General features: G+C 42.0%; 1 protein-coding gene across 2 annotated transcripts in view; it reads left to right on the plus strand.

Annotated features, from left to right (window-relative positions):
* The window catches only part of LOC149530270 (PTI1-like tyrosine-protein kinase At3g15890), a 143,605-nt gene that overhangs the window by 71,592 nt on the left and 54,417 nt on the right, over nt 1–17,596 (plus strand). Inside the window, exons 1-5 of one of the 2 annotated variants that reach the window (XM_089810266.1) lie at nt 15,582–16,003; nt 16,126–16,358; nt 16,470–16,607; nt 16,693–17,093; nt 17,198–17,591. The exons of the other annotated variant lie outside the window; for it this stretch is intronic. Coding sequence (XP_089666392.1) covers nt 15,585–16,003; nt 16,126–16,358; nt 16,470–16,607; nt 16,693–17,093; nt 17,198–17,482 — 1,476 coding nt within the window. The 5' untranslated portion in view covers nt 15,582–15,584 and the 3' untranslated portion in view covers nt 17,483–17,591. Of the gene's footprint in view, nt 1–15,581; nt 16,004–16,125; nt 16,359–16,469; nt 16,608–16,692; nt 17,094–17,197; nt 17,592–17,596 lie in introns of those variants that run through there. 2 annotated transcript variants of the gene reach the window in all.

The raw sequence follows: 17,596 nt of genomic DNA on the forward strand, positions 1-17,596 counted from the left end.
TTCATCTCGACATTCCAATCATTAGTGGCCATTAGAGACAAGTTCAGATTATTCGAAGAAGAGTGGAAAGGTTTCCTTCCCATCAGAGATTTGGTTATTCCTAGGCTATAGGCGTTCATTGGGCTACCAGAGGCATATTTGCAAAGGGCTAGGTTGGTTGATGAGAGAGGATTGAGTATAGTTGAATCTTGGTTTGTTGCATTAACTACCAGATTTAGAACACTTGAGGAAATACATAATGAGATTGCACGACACAGTCCAAGCATCGACACTTCTATTTCAACCATGATGAGTGACGTTGGAGTGGCACTTGATTTTGAGGATATTAGAGAAGAGGATATCAATGAGACAGATTTCGGATCGAAATTGGATGAGTTAGGAAAGGTTGCTATCAAGAAGAAGCATTTGGGCACCCTTTCCTCTCTTAGTGCTTTTATTGGATTTGCGAAGGAATATGAGAAGGATCACGAAAAGATACTACAAGCAGCAAATAGCGTGGCGAAGTCAGCAGAACTCAAGGCGAAGCACACACCTTGTCCTCCTATGGAAGAAGTTAACGAAAGGCTAGCTAAGTTCATTGCCTTAGCTAAGAAGATGAAAGAAAAGGGAAGATTTATATTAGAAGATCATTTGATGTAAGCCCAAGTGGCAATTTCCCTTTCTTCTAGAATAGGACAAGTGTCTATTTCTGATTGGCCACCATTTTGGTGCCTTCTCATTGGTTGCCACTTTTTGCACTTTTTTCATTGGTCCATTGATGAAGTGGCGGCTTCTCATTGGCTGATGGGGTGGCAACCCTAATTAGGGTTTTGAGGATCCAATCTGGATCGTTGATCTTGTTTTGATCTCCACTGTCCGTTGTATTTTTGGCCCCTATAAAAGGCTATTTGCTCTCATTTGTAAGGGGAGTTGGAGAAATTGTTGCGAAGATAATACCAAAATTGCTCTCTTTTTCATCCTTACGATTTGCATGTTGATTAAGAACATTGGGTGTTATTGCATGTTTTCTACTTCCACATAGTTAGATTTCTTTTCAAGTTGTTAAAGTTGATTGCATTTGAAGTTGTTTAAGTAGGAGTGAAGTAGATGGATAGTTGTATGGTAGCATTGGTAAATGTTTGATAGGGGTCAATACTAGACCACTAGCATCCTAGCGGCTGGTTGGGAGGCTTTGTGTGGTAAACTAGTTTATTATTCTTTCGAATCATTGCACCTGTGAAAGTGAGGCCGTTGGTCAGCTCTCATTAGGTTCGATCCCTGTCCATTTGCTAACCTTCCATTCATAGGAGTAGGAGTAGAATAGTGAGTAGCTGGGTAGTCGAAGTTTAGGGAAAGAAGTTAGAGTAGGTCGAGTATTAGAACACATCCATTCACCTTCCACGACCATCGCTTTTCCATCAACATCATCACTGGCAGACACATCCTTCATCACCACCACCAACATTATCTGCCACCCGCACACTTCACAAACCGAGCCACCATCACCTTCATCCCACCAAAGTCCAAGTCATCCTCAAAAGAATAGCGTAAGGCCGCCTACGTGATTATCAACAAATCACATCGATAAAACTGAGCGAGTATCCAACGGTGTAAGGAACATTGGAGTTATACTCATGTCTCATGAGCATTAACTTTTCAAGAGAGGAATTGTATGTTTGATAATCCGTGTCAAACGTTCAATTGCTAATATGTTATGTAAGTGATACAAAACTCGCATAAACAATATAGAACTTGAAATGCTAGATATAAAATGATGTTTCAGTAGTTCACTAGAACATACCAAATTAAAATACTTGAACATAGCAAAATTGTAACATGAATTAAAACAATTGACATTCAACATAGTAACGTATTACATACCCAATAGTAACATTCAAAATGTAATGGCCTGTATCAGCAAGGCTATAAAATTTACCAGCACGGTATTAAGATGACCGGTATTTTACTATCTCGAACCGTCCTTTTTACCCCTTGTTAACTCTCAGAATCATAAATATACCTAGTTTCTTATAAATAACCAGTAAAATGTGAATCTCAAGCAATCACCCAATTAGAATTTGTCTAACTTCTTATTGGATCTGATTTTCATAATGATATTAAGGATTCAAAAGTAGGGACATACATTACAAAACCAGTAACCTTTCCATAATTTTGAAGTACGCTATTTCATTAAATAACAACACAATAATCCAGCTACTTCTAAATAACTCATAAGATGTTATTGTATTATACAACAGCAATACAATAACCAGCAACTATAAATCCAATCTTAAACACAGTTTTATAGTCCGATTGGAAAACTAAAGAGAAGAACCTGTAAGTGCAACCGAGACACTTGAAATGATATCTCCCCTGACAATGGGTTTTCGTCCACTGCCTGCCTGCACGAGGGGCTACGTCCTCACACTGGCTGAAAGCTGAAGCTTTCTGAAAACTCTCACAAGAGAGAATTGGAAATCTGAATAGTAAATCAAGCATATTCCTCCATGAGTCTTTCCCCCTTTTAACACAAAACTGAGACCCTTCGACATCCCTTTGGCCATCGTCTTATTCCTCTATCCTCATGTGACCACATGGAATATTAATTTGTCCTTTAATAATAAATCTCCAGCTTATTTAATATTGCAAATTCGGTTCTTCTTAATAATTCTAATGTCCCCAAAGAAGGGACATTACACAAAAATAAAAAATCAAATAGAAATTCGAGTACATGTCCCAGTGGTGGCATAGTTGTGAAATGACAGAGGTGGAGGTGCTTGGGTACACAAATACCCAGTACGGGGATGTCTTGGGTTCGGGTACTTCAAGGTTTGGGAGGGGGTGCGAGTCTCCGAGTTACACTGATAAAAAGGCCTCCAATGTTGTTTAAGGAAGGGGACCTGGTTGTAAGGTGGAATATGCTCAAAAGAAGACTTGGTTATCATTCAAATTTGATCATATGTGGAGTGGTCCATTAGTGATTTCAGATTGCCAGGCACATAATGCATACTAGATGGCAATCATGGAAGAAAGTGTACTGCCTATACCAGTTAGTGGTATTCACCTTAAACGTTGTTTTGAGGTATGATCTACAATGTTCTTTTCACATATCAAAATAGGTTTCAAATAAAGTGTTGTTGCGCTATTGTTTTGAAGTCTTGTTTTTTCCTAAGTTTTTCTATGCACAGTTTTCCTATGTTTTCCTAGTGTTTTTTCTTATTTTCAGTAAGATTTCCATGCTGTTTTTGGAAGGTGATCAAAATACAGCAATGCTTCACACATGTACATACCTTGATTACTTGCTCATACTCATACCTATGCTCACAAGATGGCATTTTTCAAGAGCATCAATTTCTCTTCTACCATACATAACAGCATGGTCATCTAACCAAAATTACCTACACACATTCAACACTATTCTATTTTGCCCACCTATAATGTTGATGTGTATTAGATATGCAAGAATATGCCATTATTTCCTTCAGCCCAATGTCATACACATGACTCATCAAGATGAGTAGGAGCCTATCTCATCATCACAAGTAGTTAATCACATTGAGTTGAAGATATCCATCACCTATTCTTGCATACCTAATCTAATTCCTAGCGCAATGGAAGTGCTAGGGCTACTGGTTTTGTGATGGGTAGTAGGCAGTGTCGTCGGTAAAGATTTTGTAGCCGACGGGTAAATAGTTTGTAGCGGACATAATGTTTGTGGCCGACAGACCCCTTCGAGAAGGTTCGGCAGATAGTATTTATACCCCGTCTGGGATCATTGTAAATCATCTGATGAAGCATAATGTAATGTTTTGGCATATGTGAATAATCTAAAGAGTTATGATGTTCGTGTTTATTATCTGTGTGCATTTCTTAATTGACCTATGCGGTAAACATTTGGCGCCGTTGCCCTATGAACTTGGAAGGTGGGAGGAATGAAGATTAATGCCAAATCAGCTTAACAAGGATTGAAATAAGGTTAAGAGAAAAGATGGAATTCGTACTGTGCAAGAAAATTTAATTCTGGCACAACAAGCCGAACGCCGAAGGAGATTCCAAAAGATAGCTGACGGAAATAGGAGCGCGGAAGAATTGTTGAAAGAGACTCGACAACGGGTGGAGTTGGTGGAAGAAGCACGGGAGGAGTTTTTGAATTTGTGTTCGTCGAGGGAAGAGAATCCAGACGGAAGAGCATCGAATCGCACGGCTCGGAGTGCCGACGGAGTAAGAGCATGGAGTGAACTCTTCGTCCGGGATACACTTCCGCAGGGGACAACTTCAGAAGATCCTTCTTCACCAAGGTTCGCAGCTATTGAGTCTGACGGTGCGGGAAAACAGTTCGCCAGTGTAGGAGAACAGTCCACTGGTGTGGGAGTGTAGTCCGCTAGTGTGGGAGAACAATCCGCTGGTTTGGGAGTGCAGTTTGCCGGTGTGGGAGAATAGTCTGCCGGTGTGGGAGTGCAGAGCTGCAGTGTGGGAGTGAACAGCGCCAGTATTGCAAGATCGAGCAACGACTGTTTACAGAAACCAATCGTGATGGCGGGACCAAAAGAAAAATTGTCGAAGTTCGATGGCGATGGTACAACCGATCCCATTCGACACTGTAAAATATGTGAAACGATCTGGAGGGCAAATGGCATAACTGATGAAGACGACTGGATGAGGCAATTTCTGGCCACCCTATGGGGGGTGGCAATTGACTGGTTTACTAGTACAGATCCACAGAAGCTAGACAGTTGGAATAACATTAAAAAGGAGTTTCTTGTAGAATTTCAGCAGTTGCGCGATGATAATGAAATTGTTGGCGAGATCTTCAATACTAAGTAGGGGAAGAATGAAATTGTCCGCGTCTATACCAGGAGATTAAAAGACTTGATAAAAAAAATGGAAAATAAGCGAGCGGATGGACTTCAAAAAAGATGGTTTGTGGAAGGTCTACGCCCAAAGTTGCGGAAGAAAATGAAAATCGTGCCGACCTTGTCATACACAGAAGCTTATAACAAAGCATTGAACTTGGAAAGCGAGCAGAAGACGAAAAAGAAAAAGAAGAATAGCTCCTCTGATTCTGATGACGACGAGCCTTTCGGAGAAGATAGTAGCGATGATGAAGGCAGTAGCAAGAAGGTCTGCGCCCTACAGAAGCGCATGATCTGCATGATGAAGGAGTTTAAAAATATGCAGAAGGAGACAAAGTGCAGTGAGTTGTGGTGCACAGAGTGTAAAACCGACGGTCATACTAAAGGATCCTATCCAAAGAACCAATTTCGTGACATTTGTCAGATCATGGGCCATTTGACAAGGGAATGCCCCTTTAACATGAAAACCAAAAGATCTCCACAGGTGCTTCTTACGCAGGCAGCTTCCATGTCAGGAGGGAACGAAAATGCAAAAATTGATGGTGCCACTTCGGGTGGGTACAGGAATAATAGCAGAGGGCAAAATAACAACAATGTGAACAATAACAATAATAATGGCAACCGAAGTTGAATCCAGTATGATGCAAACGGACGGTTGATTGTTCAATGCCGAACATGTAATTTGTGGGGTCATTTTGCGTGGGATTGTACAACGGCAAACACACCGAAATTATTATGCAGATGGTGCGGACCCGACGACCATGAAGATGCTAAGTGCCCAAAGTTTGGAGTAAATTTGATCATTGTTGGCACGGATGAAGAGGAGGTTCTGGCAATTACACGGAGGCAAGCGAAGGTGTACTCGGACCCGGCGGAAGAAAAGAGAAAATTGGGGGAAGCGAGGGCGAAAATTGAGAATGCATCGTCTGCGGAGACATCTCAGTTAAAAGACATCACCGACACCTTGGCAAGGAGCTATGTGGAACAAAACATCGTACAATAGATCTTACAAACGGAGGTACTGGTCAAGATAAGTGACCACCTTCTCACAATGCCCCAATTACGGATGGCCATTCTGAATCATAAACTATTTTCGAAAGCAACAGAGGGCACAAGAAGTGATAGTAGGGAAGTGATGACAATAGACCCAATGCTGCTGGCACTTACAACTGGAAGGCATCTGGCGGTTGTCGAGATGGGTATTTTGGGACATGTTCTGACAGACACAATTGTTGACGGAGGGTCCGGCGTGAATGTGTTACTAGAGGATACCTAGAAGAAGTTGGGAAAGCTGGGAAAGCCGACGTTGTGGCCACCTACATTCCAGTTGCTCACGGCAGACCAGCACGGGATCAAACAGTTGGGAACCTTAAGGGCGCAATCGGTAACTATTGGAACACAACCATTTTTATTGGATTTCGTGGTCATTCCATTGAAAAAAAAGGATATGATGCTATTCTGGGATGGACTTGGTTGGTGCAAGAAAAAGTAAAACATGATTGGAAATGAAATACCCTATTAATGGAGTGCGGAGGCAAAAGGATCATAATTGACCTACACACACAAATGGTACGTGAGGAGGTAGCATCATCAGATTCAGAAGGTGAAGGCGAAAGTGATGACGAAGGAAAGAGGAGAATGGAACCGGACGAAGGAGTATTGACACTAGAAGGAGGATCGAATGATGACGACTTAGACTCGGTGAATGGCCTTTACTACTGGCAAATAGAAGACTACGAACTCTTTCCGAGTTGTAATATGCTAAGGGTCGACAAAGGTGAGAAAAAAGAGGAAAATGAGTGTCTGAAGGAATACAGAGAAGCAAATGACGCAAAGGAGGTTACGGCTGAAGAAGGGAAGGACATACAATACGAACCCAAAAAAAAGAAAAATTCCACCATCCGGTACACGGTGAATGGACCGCACATGAAGAAAAGAATGCATTGCACCATAAAATTACTTGAAGGGTGCTGACAGCAAGGAAAAAAGCTAGATGCGCGACGATCGCAGGCACAGTGGGCGACGGAGGTGACATAGAACAGACATAAGGTGTGGCATGACAAACTCAACAGGTTTTAGCCGGGGCAGTTGGTACTCAAGTACGATGGTCGGAATGAAATCAAACAGGAAAGGTTTAAGGCAAGATGGGTTGGACCATATCAGATCCGAGAGGTCGGCGACAATCGAGTGATAAAGTTGGGGACGTTGGACGGGCAAGATGTACCTCACGCAGTCAACAGATCCTACTGTGCCAGGAAGATGCGATTGTCGTCACTGTCGCATAATGATTCCCTCATCGTTGTCGTTGCAAAACGACAACGCCTCGAGGCAAAATTAAGGTGCTGCAATTTTTTAATTATTAAAAAAAAAAAGTGTGGTTGTGTGTGCCGCGGGCATCTATCCACGGAAGGTTGCTCCGTGGGCAACTGACCGCAGGCACTTGTCCGCGGGCACCTGTCTGTGGAAGGTTGCTTCGCGGGCAGCTGACCGCGATCAAGCTGTCCGTGGAAGGTTGCTCCACGAGCATCTGTCCGCGGGCAACCTCCATGGGCAGCTGTCCGCGGCCACTTGTCTGCGGGCAAGCTGTCCATGGAAGGTTGCTCCGTGGGCAACCTCCGTGGGCACCTGTCCGCGGGAGACATTATTGGCAGCCGCGGGCTCAGTCTCCTCCACTTATTTGATTCCCTTTTGCGGATTTAAGCGTGCCTTTCCGCGGGCTTTCTTCCGCAGACTTCTTCATCGGTTACCTGTAGAGGCTTTTTTTTTTCTCAGCGGACGGATTATTTTGGCGGCTAGACTTTGGTTTTAATACCACATTTTTGCCTTTTTTCAACCGTGGCATCCATTTGTGTGGCGATTTAAGCTTGTGGAAGGGAGTTTCGATCTTTCAAATTTGGTGTGTTCGATGGAATAAATTTGGATCATGGTGTGACATTGGTGGGTTATTGGTCAGCTTCCCATGTTGAAGATGTGCCCCGCAGCTAGCTTTCTCTCTCCCGCAGATGGTTATTTTGACGGGTTTTGGAGGTGTTTGTGAGTTTGACGGGTTGCAGCACTTTCACCCTGAAGGACAAATTCAACACGAAGGAGTTAATATCAGTTTCATTGTTGAAAGGTACTCGGCAGGATAGGAAAGAGGCACAACAGCGGGCGAACAGAGGAAGGAGCTTTAAAAAAAATAAAAAAAACGACAACAGATTCAAATTGTTCGGAATGAGTAGTAGATGTCAAAGGGAAGGGGAAGCATCAGTGGTAAATCGGCAGAAAATGACAGAAATGGTGTGTTGTATGCATTTTTTTGTGGGTTTCGGAGTGCTAATTTGGTCTTGGACCCCAGGACCCCGCAGGGGCGCTGCCCCTGGACCCCCAATCGTTGCGGATATCAATCGTGGGAAGTGTGACCAATTGAGAAGACTTGAAGCTGCTGTAGGCATGGAGTGTCTGTGTACCAGAGGCACTGGGAGTAGGTGTTGGCCGAGAGGCTGTCTTGGTGGATGTGTAGAGAGCTTGGGAGGAGCTGATCATCCAGTTGGAGGCAGTGCAGCGACACTTGGCTCAGGGTACCGAGGAGTTGAAAACAGAGAAAGCAGCACAGGTGGCTATCAAGGTCAGCTTCATTAAGGAGGCAGTACTGTGTTAGGAAAGGCTACAGGCACGGAGTGATGTGTCAGAGGAGGCAGTATTGTGTTAGCAAAGGCTACAGGCACGGAGTGATGTGTCAGAAGCAGATTTATCTTGTTGTAATCAGTTTGTTAATATATTTTGTAATTGTCGTCCGGAGACGACTTTTTCTTTTGGGGGGGGATGTTGTCGGTAAAGATTTTGTAGCCGACGGGTAAATAGTTTGTAGCGGATATAATGTTTGTGGTTGATGGACTCCTTCGGGAAGGTTCGGCAGATAGTATTTATACCCCGTCTGGGATCATTGTAACTCCTCTGATGAAGCATAATGTAATGTTTTGGCATATGCGAATAATCTAAAGAGTTTTGCTGTTCGTGTTTATTATCTGTGTGCATTTCTTAATTAACCTATGCGGTAAATAGGCAGAAATATTGAAAATGTCGCCAAAACTGTTACTCATTTTTCACCTATTGACTAAAAATTGATAGAGCTATGATGGCTAGACTAACTGCTAAACAAAATGCTTATGATCATGTATTTGGTTATGAAAAACACTTCTAATTTCATGCATATAACTTACATTTTATGACGAAACACAAAAGCATCACATAGAGCAAATATATACCACAGTCTTTTATGAAAATGTAACTTTATTTATTAAGTGTTTATCATATTTCACACAGGCCGTGAAACCAACCAATGCAAATAAACCAAAATCTGATCTATACATGTAAATATAAATGCAGAAAGTAAAATACAAATAAGTAAAAAATGGCTCATGGGTGCCAACCATTGCCTAGAATGATTGGGTGTGTTGCTTATTGTACGCGTGTTTGATCCTACTGTCCCGCTTTTCATGCTTCCGATCCAAATCTTGCAATTGCAAAAAATGAGTTGGATTGAAACGATCTAAGCAATGGCCAACAATCTCACCATCTTATTTCCTGCATGTGCATTTACATCCAAAAATCCCAAGATCTTGATTTATTTTCTAACATGTTTGTTTCCTATGCAACATCCTATCTCTTATAGGTACGCGGATATAACCATAGGCTCCCATGAGGGTTATTGAGCCCGACGTGCCTATAAGAGATAGGATTATTGAAACTTATCAAAAGTACAATAGGATTACTGAAGGGATATATTCATTTATGAAACCTTTTGCTCTTACAACAGAGAAAGCTATAGCAGTTCTATATCAGTCAAAGGAAGAAACATAATATCAAAGGGACATATTAATCTTGATTTGAAACCTTTTATCATCTCAAATATGCAGATCATATTTTCAACAAGAGTGAAGTTGTTTAAGGGACAATACATTTTGAAGTGCTTAAACCTTACAATTGATGAGAATTTCACAACAATGACTATGAAGGAAAGCACAATATCAGGTTAGGGTTAGCATGGGCATATTGATACAAACGCTTAAGTAATCATGGCAGTAACAGAATTCAGATTGAATCAGCATTATGACCCAACAATACAGAAATGAAACAGTCATGTAAATAATGATGGAACAACTGAATGACTAGGTAATACAGGTACTATTCCAAAATGCAGTGATAACAATTATACAGAAAATTTCAAAGACTGTTTCAGCATTCTATAAACAGTCAAGAGAAGTAAGCAAAGATTCATAAACAAGAGCTTACAATACTTTTCAGACATGGTGATCAGAATTTCAAGGGGTGCTGAAATCTTATATTATTGAATGCTAAATCAAATGCTGGAAAAGGAGAACATGTGTTCATGAACAGGATGCTCACAAGATGGAGGAAACAAAACGAAAAGTATGCAGCTTCAGGAGTAATGTTTAAAAGAAATTCTATGTCCATTCATAGCAATATTATGGCCTGTAAGAAATCTATAGTTGGGTGAAATTCACCAGCTATGGTCATTTACAAAATTCAGCATAGGAAAATTTTCGCAAATGTACAGACTAAAAGAAAAGCTACAACATATCTAAGGAAAATACAGGCGTGCGGTTAAAAGATTTCATCCTTGTAAAAGCACTAAGTGAGACAAGAATGAAGAAGTAAATAAAAAATCTATACCCATAGCCCCTAAACATACATTGCAACCTACAATAGAAACAATATAGTTGCTAGAGCTATTCTATTGAGTAAATAAGTGATTTCTTTTCAATCAACTTAAAAAGTTTGGGTACTCATCCTGATATTCTTACACTAGCCACCATTTCAGAGACACCAAAACTGACAGAGATTCAAAATTCTGAGACAAAGTACCATCATTTCTAGAAAATTCTATGGTTATGAATTTGGAAAACATAGAGAAAAAGAAAAAAAAGGAAGCTTCAACAATAGAGGTTAAGCATAAACTATGTAAGAAAGGCGTTGATCATGGTGTAACTCAAGCCTCAACTAAAGCTCCTTCATGTTTACCGCATAGGTTAATTAAGAAATGCACACAGATAATGAACATGAACATCAGAACTCCTTAGATTATTCGCATATGCCAGAACATTACATAACTCGTGATAAGATAAGATGATTTACAATGATCCCAGACGGGGCATAAATACTTTTCGCCGAACCTTCCAAAAGAGGTCCATCGGCTGCAAAACAATCCTAATCTATCCGTCGGCCCGTCGGCAACAAAATCTTTACCGACGACAACACCCTATCGGCTACAAAATACACAATCTGCCAACTACATCATCCACCCCAAAAAGAAAAGTCGTCTCCTAATGACTATTACAAAATATCTGAGACAAATTCACAACCAAAATACATTAACTGACTAACTGGTCTTCAACACTGTCACCTTATCCAATTTGATAGCTGACCCTGATAGCCACCTGTGCCGCTTTCTTTGCTTCCAATTCTTGGGTACACTGAGCCAAGTGTTGCTCTACTGCCCTCAACTGGATGATCAGCTCCTCCTGAGCTCTCTATGCATCCACTCAGACAGCCTTATGCCAAACACCTATTCCAAGTGCCTCTGGTGCACAGACACTCCATGCCTGCAGCAGCTCCAAGTCTTCATCAACTGGTTAGACTTTCCATGATTGATATCTGCAACGACTGGGGGTCTAGGGGGTAGCGCCCCCGCGGGGTCTTAGGGCAGCCCCCCAGGCACTTCCGAAGCCACACCATTTCTGTGATTTTCTTCCGATTCCACACTCTTTCTGGCAACTGCTTATGTCTACCCTACCTTTTGGCATTATGCCTTATTCATTCTGGACTGTTTCAATCTGTTGCCGTTTTTTTAAAATTAAATTAAATTATTTATTTTTTTACAAAAATACATACAACTCAACTTTTTCTCCACACTTTGCCATTCTGTGACGACAAGGGAGTCATTCGGACTTGGCCATTCGATGATGACGACGGAATCTTCCTGGCATAGTACATCTTTCACTTCAATTTGTTGACTGGTTGAGACACTTCTTGTCCATCCAAAGTCCGCAATTTTATTGCCCCATTGTCACCTACGCCCTGGATCTGGTATGGTCCTACCCATCTAACCTTAAACTTCCCTGGTTTAATTTCATTCCAACTGTCGTACTTCAATACCAACTGCCCCAGCTGAAACTTTTTGAGTTTGAGATGTTTATCATGCCACGCCTTATGTTTGTTCTGTATCACCTCCATCGCCCACTGTGCCTGCGGTTGTCGCACATCTAGATTATTTCCTTGCTGTCAGTACCCTTCAACCAATTTTATGGTGCGATGCATTCTTTTCTTTCTGTGCGGTCCGTTCACTGTGTACCGGACGGTGGGATCTTTTTTTCTGGGTTTGGACTGTATGTTCTTCCCCTCAACTTGTGTCGTAACCGCCTTTCCTTCTTCGCTTCTCTGTATTCATTTTCCTTTGTTTTCTCACCTTCATCGACTCTTAACATATTACAACTCGGAAACAATTCGTAGTCTTCTATTTGCCAGTAGAGAAGGCCATTCACCGAGTCTAGGTCGTCGTTATTCGATCCTACTTCTAGTGTCAATACTCTTTCGTCCGGTTCCATTCTCCTCTTTCCTTCATCGTCACTTTCGCCTTCACCTTCTGAATCTGACGATGCTACCTCCTCACCTACCATTTGTGTGTGCAGGTCAATTATGAATCTTTTGCCTCCACGCTCCATTGATAGGGTATTTCGTTTCCAATCATGTTTTACTTTTGCTTGCACCAACCAAGTTCGTCCCAAAATAGCATCATATTCTTTTCTTTTCAATGGAATGACCACGAAGTCCAATAAAAATGGCTGTGTTCCAATAGTTACCAGTTGCGCCCTTAAGGTTCCCAACGGTTTGATTTCATGCTGGTTTGCCGTGAGCAACTGGAATGTAGGTGGCCACAACTCCTCTGGTAAAACATTTACGCCAGACCCTCCGTCAACTATTGTGTCTGTGAGAACATGTCCAAGGATCCCCATCTTGACAACCGTCGGATGCCGTCCGGATGTGAGGGCTAGCAACATTGGGTCTTCTCCACCGGTGGCAATTTCCTTCCCTCTGCTTGGTTCTTCTGGTAACTTGGTAGTTGGCGTGATATTTGTGATTGCCGATCGGAGTTGAGGTATTGTGAGCAACAGATCACCAATTTTGACAAGTACCTCCATTTGTAAAATTTGTCGTACGATGTTTTGTTCTGTGACGTTCCTTGCTGAGGTGCTGGTGGTGTCTTTCAACTGCGAGGTCTCCACCTGCGATGCCTTTTCGATCTCTGCCCGTGCTTCCCTGAATTTCCTCTTTTCTTCCTCCAAGTTCGGGTACTCTTTTGCTTGCCTCCGCGTAATTGCCAGAACCTCTTCTTCATCCGTCCGGACGGTGATCAGATTCACTCCAGACTTCAGGCACTTGGGATCTTCATGATCGCCGGGTCCGCACCATCTGCATAAATTTTTTGGTGTGTTCGCCGTTGTACAGTCCTGCACAAAATGACCCCACAAATTACATGCTCGGCATTGAACAATCGGCCGTCCATTTGCATCATACTAGATTTGACTTCGGCTGCCATTATTATTGTTATTGTTTGCATTGTTGTTGTTATTTTGCCCTCTGCTATTATTCTTGTACCCACTCGGAGTGGCACCATCAATGTTTGCATTTTCGTTCCCTCCTAACGTGGAAGTTGCCTATGTAAGAAGCACCTGTGGAGATCCTCTGGTTTTTATGTCAAAGGGGCATTCCCTTGTCAAATGGCCCATGATTTGACAAATGTCACGAAATTGGTTCTTTGGACAGGATCCTTTAGTATGACCGTCGGTTTTACACTCTGTGCACCACAGCTCACTGCTCTTTGTCTCCTTTTGCATATTTTTAAACTCCTTCATCATGCGGATCATGTCCTTCTGTAGGGCGCAGACCTTCTTGCTACTGCCTTCATCATCGCTGCTATCTTCTTTGGAAGGCTCGTCATCATTAGAATCAGAGGAGCTAGTCTTCTTTTTCTTCTTTGTCTTCTGCTCGCTTTCCAAGTTCAATGCTTTGTTATAAGCTTCTGTGTATGACGAGGGCGGCACAATTTTCATTTTCTTCTGCAACTTTGGGCTTAGACCTTCCATAAACCATCTTTTTTGAAGTCCGTCTATCGGCTTATTTTCCATTTTGTTTATCAAGTCTTTTAATCTCCTGGCGTAGATGCAGACAGTTTCGTTCTTCCCCTGCTTAGTATTGATCTTGCCAACAATTTCATTATCATCGCGCAACAGCTGAAATTCTGTGAGAAACTCCTTTTTAATGTTATTCCAACTGTCCAGCTTCTGTGGATCTGTAATAGTAAACCAGTCAATTGCCACACCCTGTAGGGTGGCCGGAAATTGCCTCATCCAGTCGTCTTCATCAGTAATCCTATTTGCCCTCCAAATCGTTTCACATGTTTTGCAATGTCGAATGGGATCGACCGTACCATCGCCATCGAACTTTGGCAGTTTCTCTTTTGGTCCCGCCATCACAATTGGTTTTTGTAAACAAGCGTTACTCAGTCCTGCAACACTGGCGCTGTTCACTCCCACACCGTGGCTTTGCACTCCCACACCGGCGATCTGCACTCCCACACCGGCGGTTTGCACTCCCACACCGGTGATTTGTTCTCCCACACCGGCAGACTGTTCTCCTACACCGGTAGACTGTACTCCCACACCGGCAGACTGTACTCCCACACCGGGGTCTCAACAGCTGCAAACCTTGGTGAAGAAGGGTCTTTTGAAGTTGTCCCCTGCGGAAGTATATCTCGAACGAAGAGTTCACTCCACGCTCTTGCTCCGTCGGCACTCCGAGCCGTGTGAGTCGATGCTCTTCCGTCTAGATTCTCTTCCCTCGGCGAACACAAATTCAAAAACTCCTCCTGTGCTTCTTCCACCAATTCCACCCGCTGCTGAGTTTCCTCCAACAATTCTTCCGTGCTCCAGTTTTCGTCGGCAATCTTCTGGAATCTCCTTCGACGTTCAGCCATCTGTGCCAGAATTAAATTTTGTTGTGCAGTACGGATTCCATCTTTCCCTTGACCTTATTGCGATCCTTATTAAGCTGATTTGGCATTAATCTTCATTCCTCCCACCTTCCAGGTTCATAGGGCAACGACGCCAAATGTTTACCGCATAGGTTAATTAAGAAATGCACATAGATAATGAACACGAACAACAGAACTCCTTAGATTATTCGCATATGCTAGAACATTACATAACTCGTGATAAGATAAGATGATTTACAATGATCCCAGACGGGGCATAAATACTTTCCGTCGAACCTTCTAGAAGAGGTCTGTCGGCTACAAAACAATCCTAATCTACCCGTCGGCAACAAAATTTTTACCGACGACAACACCCTATCAGCAGCATAATTTTTATATAATTTACATAATTTACATAATTTTTACCGACGACAACACCCTATCAGCAGCAACAAACTTTGATATTTTACATAATTTTTTTTATTGCAGCAGCCTTTGCTCTCATTTTTCGCAAATTCCAATGGGTAAAAAAGATGAATGTTGGAAATATAATGAAGAGTTTCTTGGAAGAACCAAATATCAAACAAAATGCATGTTTTGTAAAGAAAAAATAACTTTCGGGGGGTATTTATAGATTGAAATTCCACATTGCTGCTATACCTGGACACGATGTTACAGTTTGCACTCACCAAACTCTTGAGGCAAAATGCACTTGCTTAATGGCATTAGAAAAAATTGAAAAAGACAAAGCAAATAGGAAAATGCAAGTTGAAGGGTTAAGGGGTATTGGCTCCCATGTTCCCGCATCCACAACCGCATCCACATCTGCATTTGCATCAGCTTCCGCATCCGTAGGTTGTGTTGGAGAGGGTTCTTCTAGGCCTCCTTTTTATCCTAGTTCTTCTACTCGTGCTAGTGCTAGTGCTAGTCGGCCACATACTGAGACAGAGTCCCACACCAACCTATTGCAACCTAGAGTGCGGAAAAACAGAATGGATAGTTATTTTGTGCCCCACACTACTCCTGGTTCCCAATCCACGCTTGAGGGCATGGGTTTGAACAAGGAGATTCACGATGCTGCTAGAAAGGAGATATGCAAATTTTGGTACTTTTGCAACATTCCATTTATTGCAGCCAGGTAATTGATTCTTTTTTTTTTGTTTTCTTTAAAGTTAAAATTAAAAGTAAAAGTAAAACTTTAATTATATCTACTTGTTTTATAATTTGAGTCTTTGACATCTAAACTTTTATTTGCGACAGGGCTCCTTATTGGCAGAATATGATAGATGCGGTTGCTATTTGTGGTCCGGGGTTTAAAGCCCCAACTGAGGCTGAGTTGAGCGGATACCTCCTGGATGAGATGGTAGAGGACATGAGGGTTGACCTCGAGGAGAACCGAAAGGAATGGATTGCAAAGGGTTGCACCATCATAACTGATGGTTGGGCCGATAGGAGGAATAGAACACTCCTCAATTTTCTTGTATCCTGTGGAGGTGATTGATCATTCTACTTTCCTACATACATAATTGTAAATTTTGATTTGTTGAATGCTAATTCGTTAATGATCCATTTAATATTATAATTCGTTGTTTTGTTACTTGTAGGATATACCATGTTCATAAAATCCATTGATGCTTCCGCACATGTGAAAAATGCCATATATTTATGTGAGGCTATTGAGGAAGTTATAGCAGAGGTGGGGGAACAAAATGTGATCCGGGTGGTGACGGATAATGCAGCAGGTAAACTTTTAACTTTTCAAGTTTTGAAAATAAATTTATTTGAATTTTGAAATTTGAGTTTCTAATTGACTTAAAATTGTTGTAGGTAAACTTTTGATGGAGAGGCACCCCACCATATTTTGGCCCCCTTGTGCGGCACACTGCATTGACCTCATGTTGGAGGAAATTGGCAAACTTGAGTTTGTCAAGTCATGTGTGGAAAGGGAAAAAAACATATGCAAATTCATTTATAATCATGCATTTGTCCTTAGCACAATGAGGAAGTACACAAAAGTCAAGGAGTTAGCTCGCCCAGGTATCACGAGGTTTGCCTCGAATTTCATCACCTTGCAGTCCTTGTTGACATCAAGGGATGGATTGAGGAGCATGTTTGTTGGGCAGGAGTGGATTTGCTCTTCCTATGCTACGACCACTGTAGGGTTAGATGTGGCGGATTGCATATTTGATGAGGATGGTTTTTGGAAACCCACTAGAGAAATCTTTAAGGTAAATTTATTGCAATTTAACATTTAGTATTTTGCTTTTATTTTAAGTTATATTATTTTATATTTAAGTTTTGACTCAAATTTTTTGTTTTACTTTATATGTAGGTCACTGAGCCCCTTGTAGCTTTGCTACGAGCTGCTGATGGGGAGAAGCCCTCTATGGGCTACATTTATGAGGGCATGGATAGGGCCAAGGAGGCCATCAGAGCCCAATATGCAGGAGTGCAGGAGAGGTATGGCCCTATTTGGGACATCATCGATAGGAGATGGCAGAATCAGCTCCATCGACCCATCCACGCAGCAGCTTACTATTTGAATTCGGCATTTCGTTTCCGTCCTGAGTTCAAGGCAGATGCAGAGGTTCTACACAGTGATTCAGAGATTGAGTAGCGATGAAAATAGCGCTGCTGTGATTGTTGAGCTAGACTAGTTCAACAATAAGGAGGGGCCACTTTCTCTGGCAGGATGGCCATAAATGCTCAGACAACACTACAGCCAGGTAAA

This window comes from Cupressus sempervirens, chromosome 11 (assembly GCF_028749045.1).
Source record: "Cupressus sempervirens isolate cs-2001-9-10 chromosome 11, ASM2874904v1, whole genome shotgun sequence".
NCBI lineage: Eukaryota > Viridiplantae > Streptophyta > Pinopsida > Cupressales > Cupressaceae > Cupressus > Cupressus sempervirens.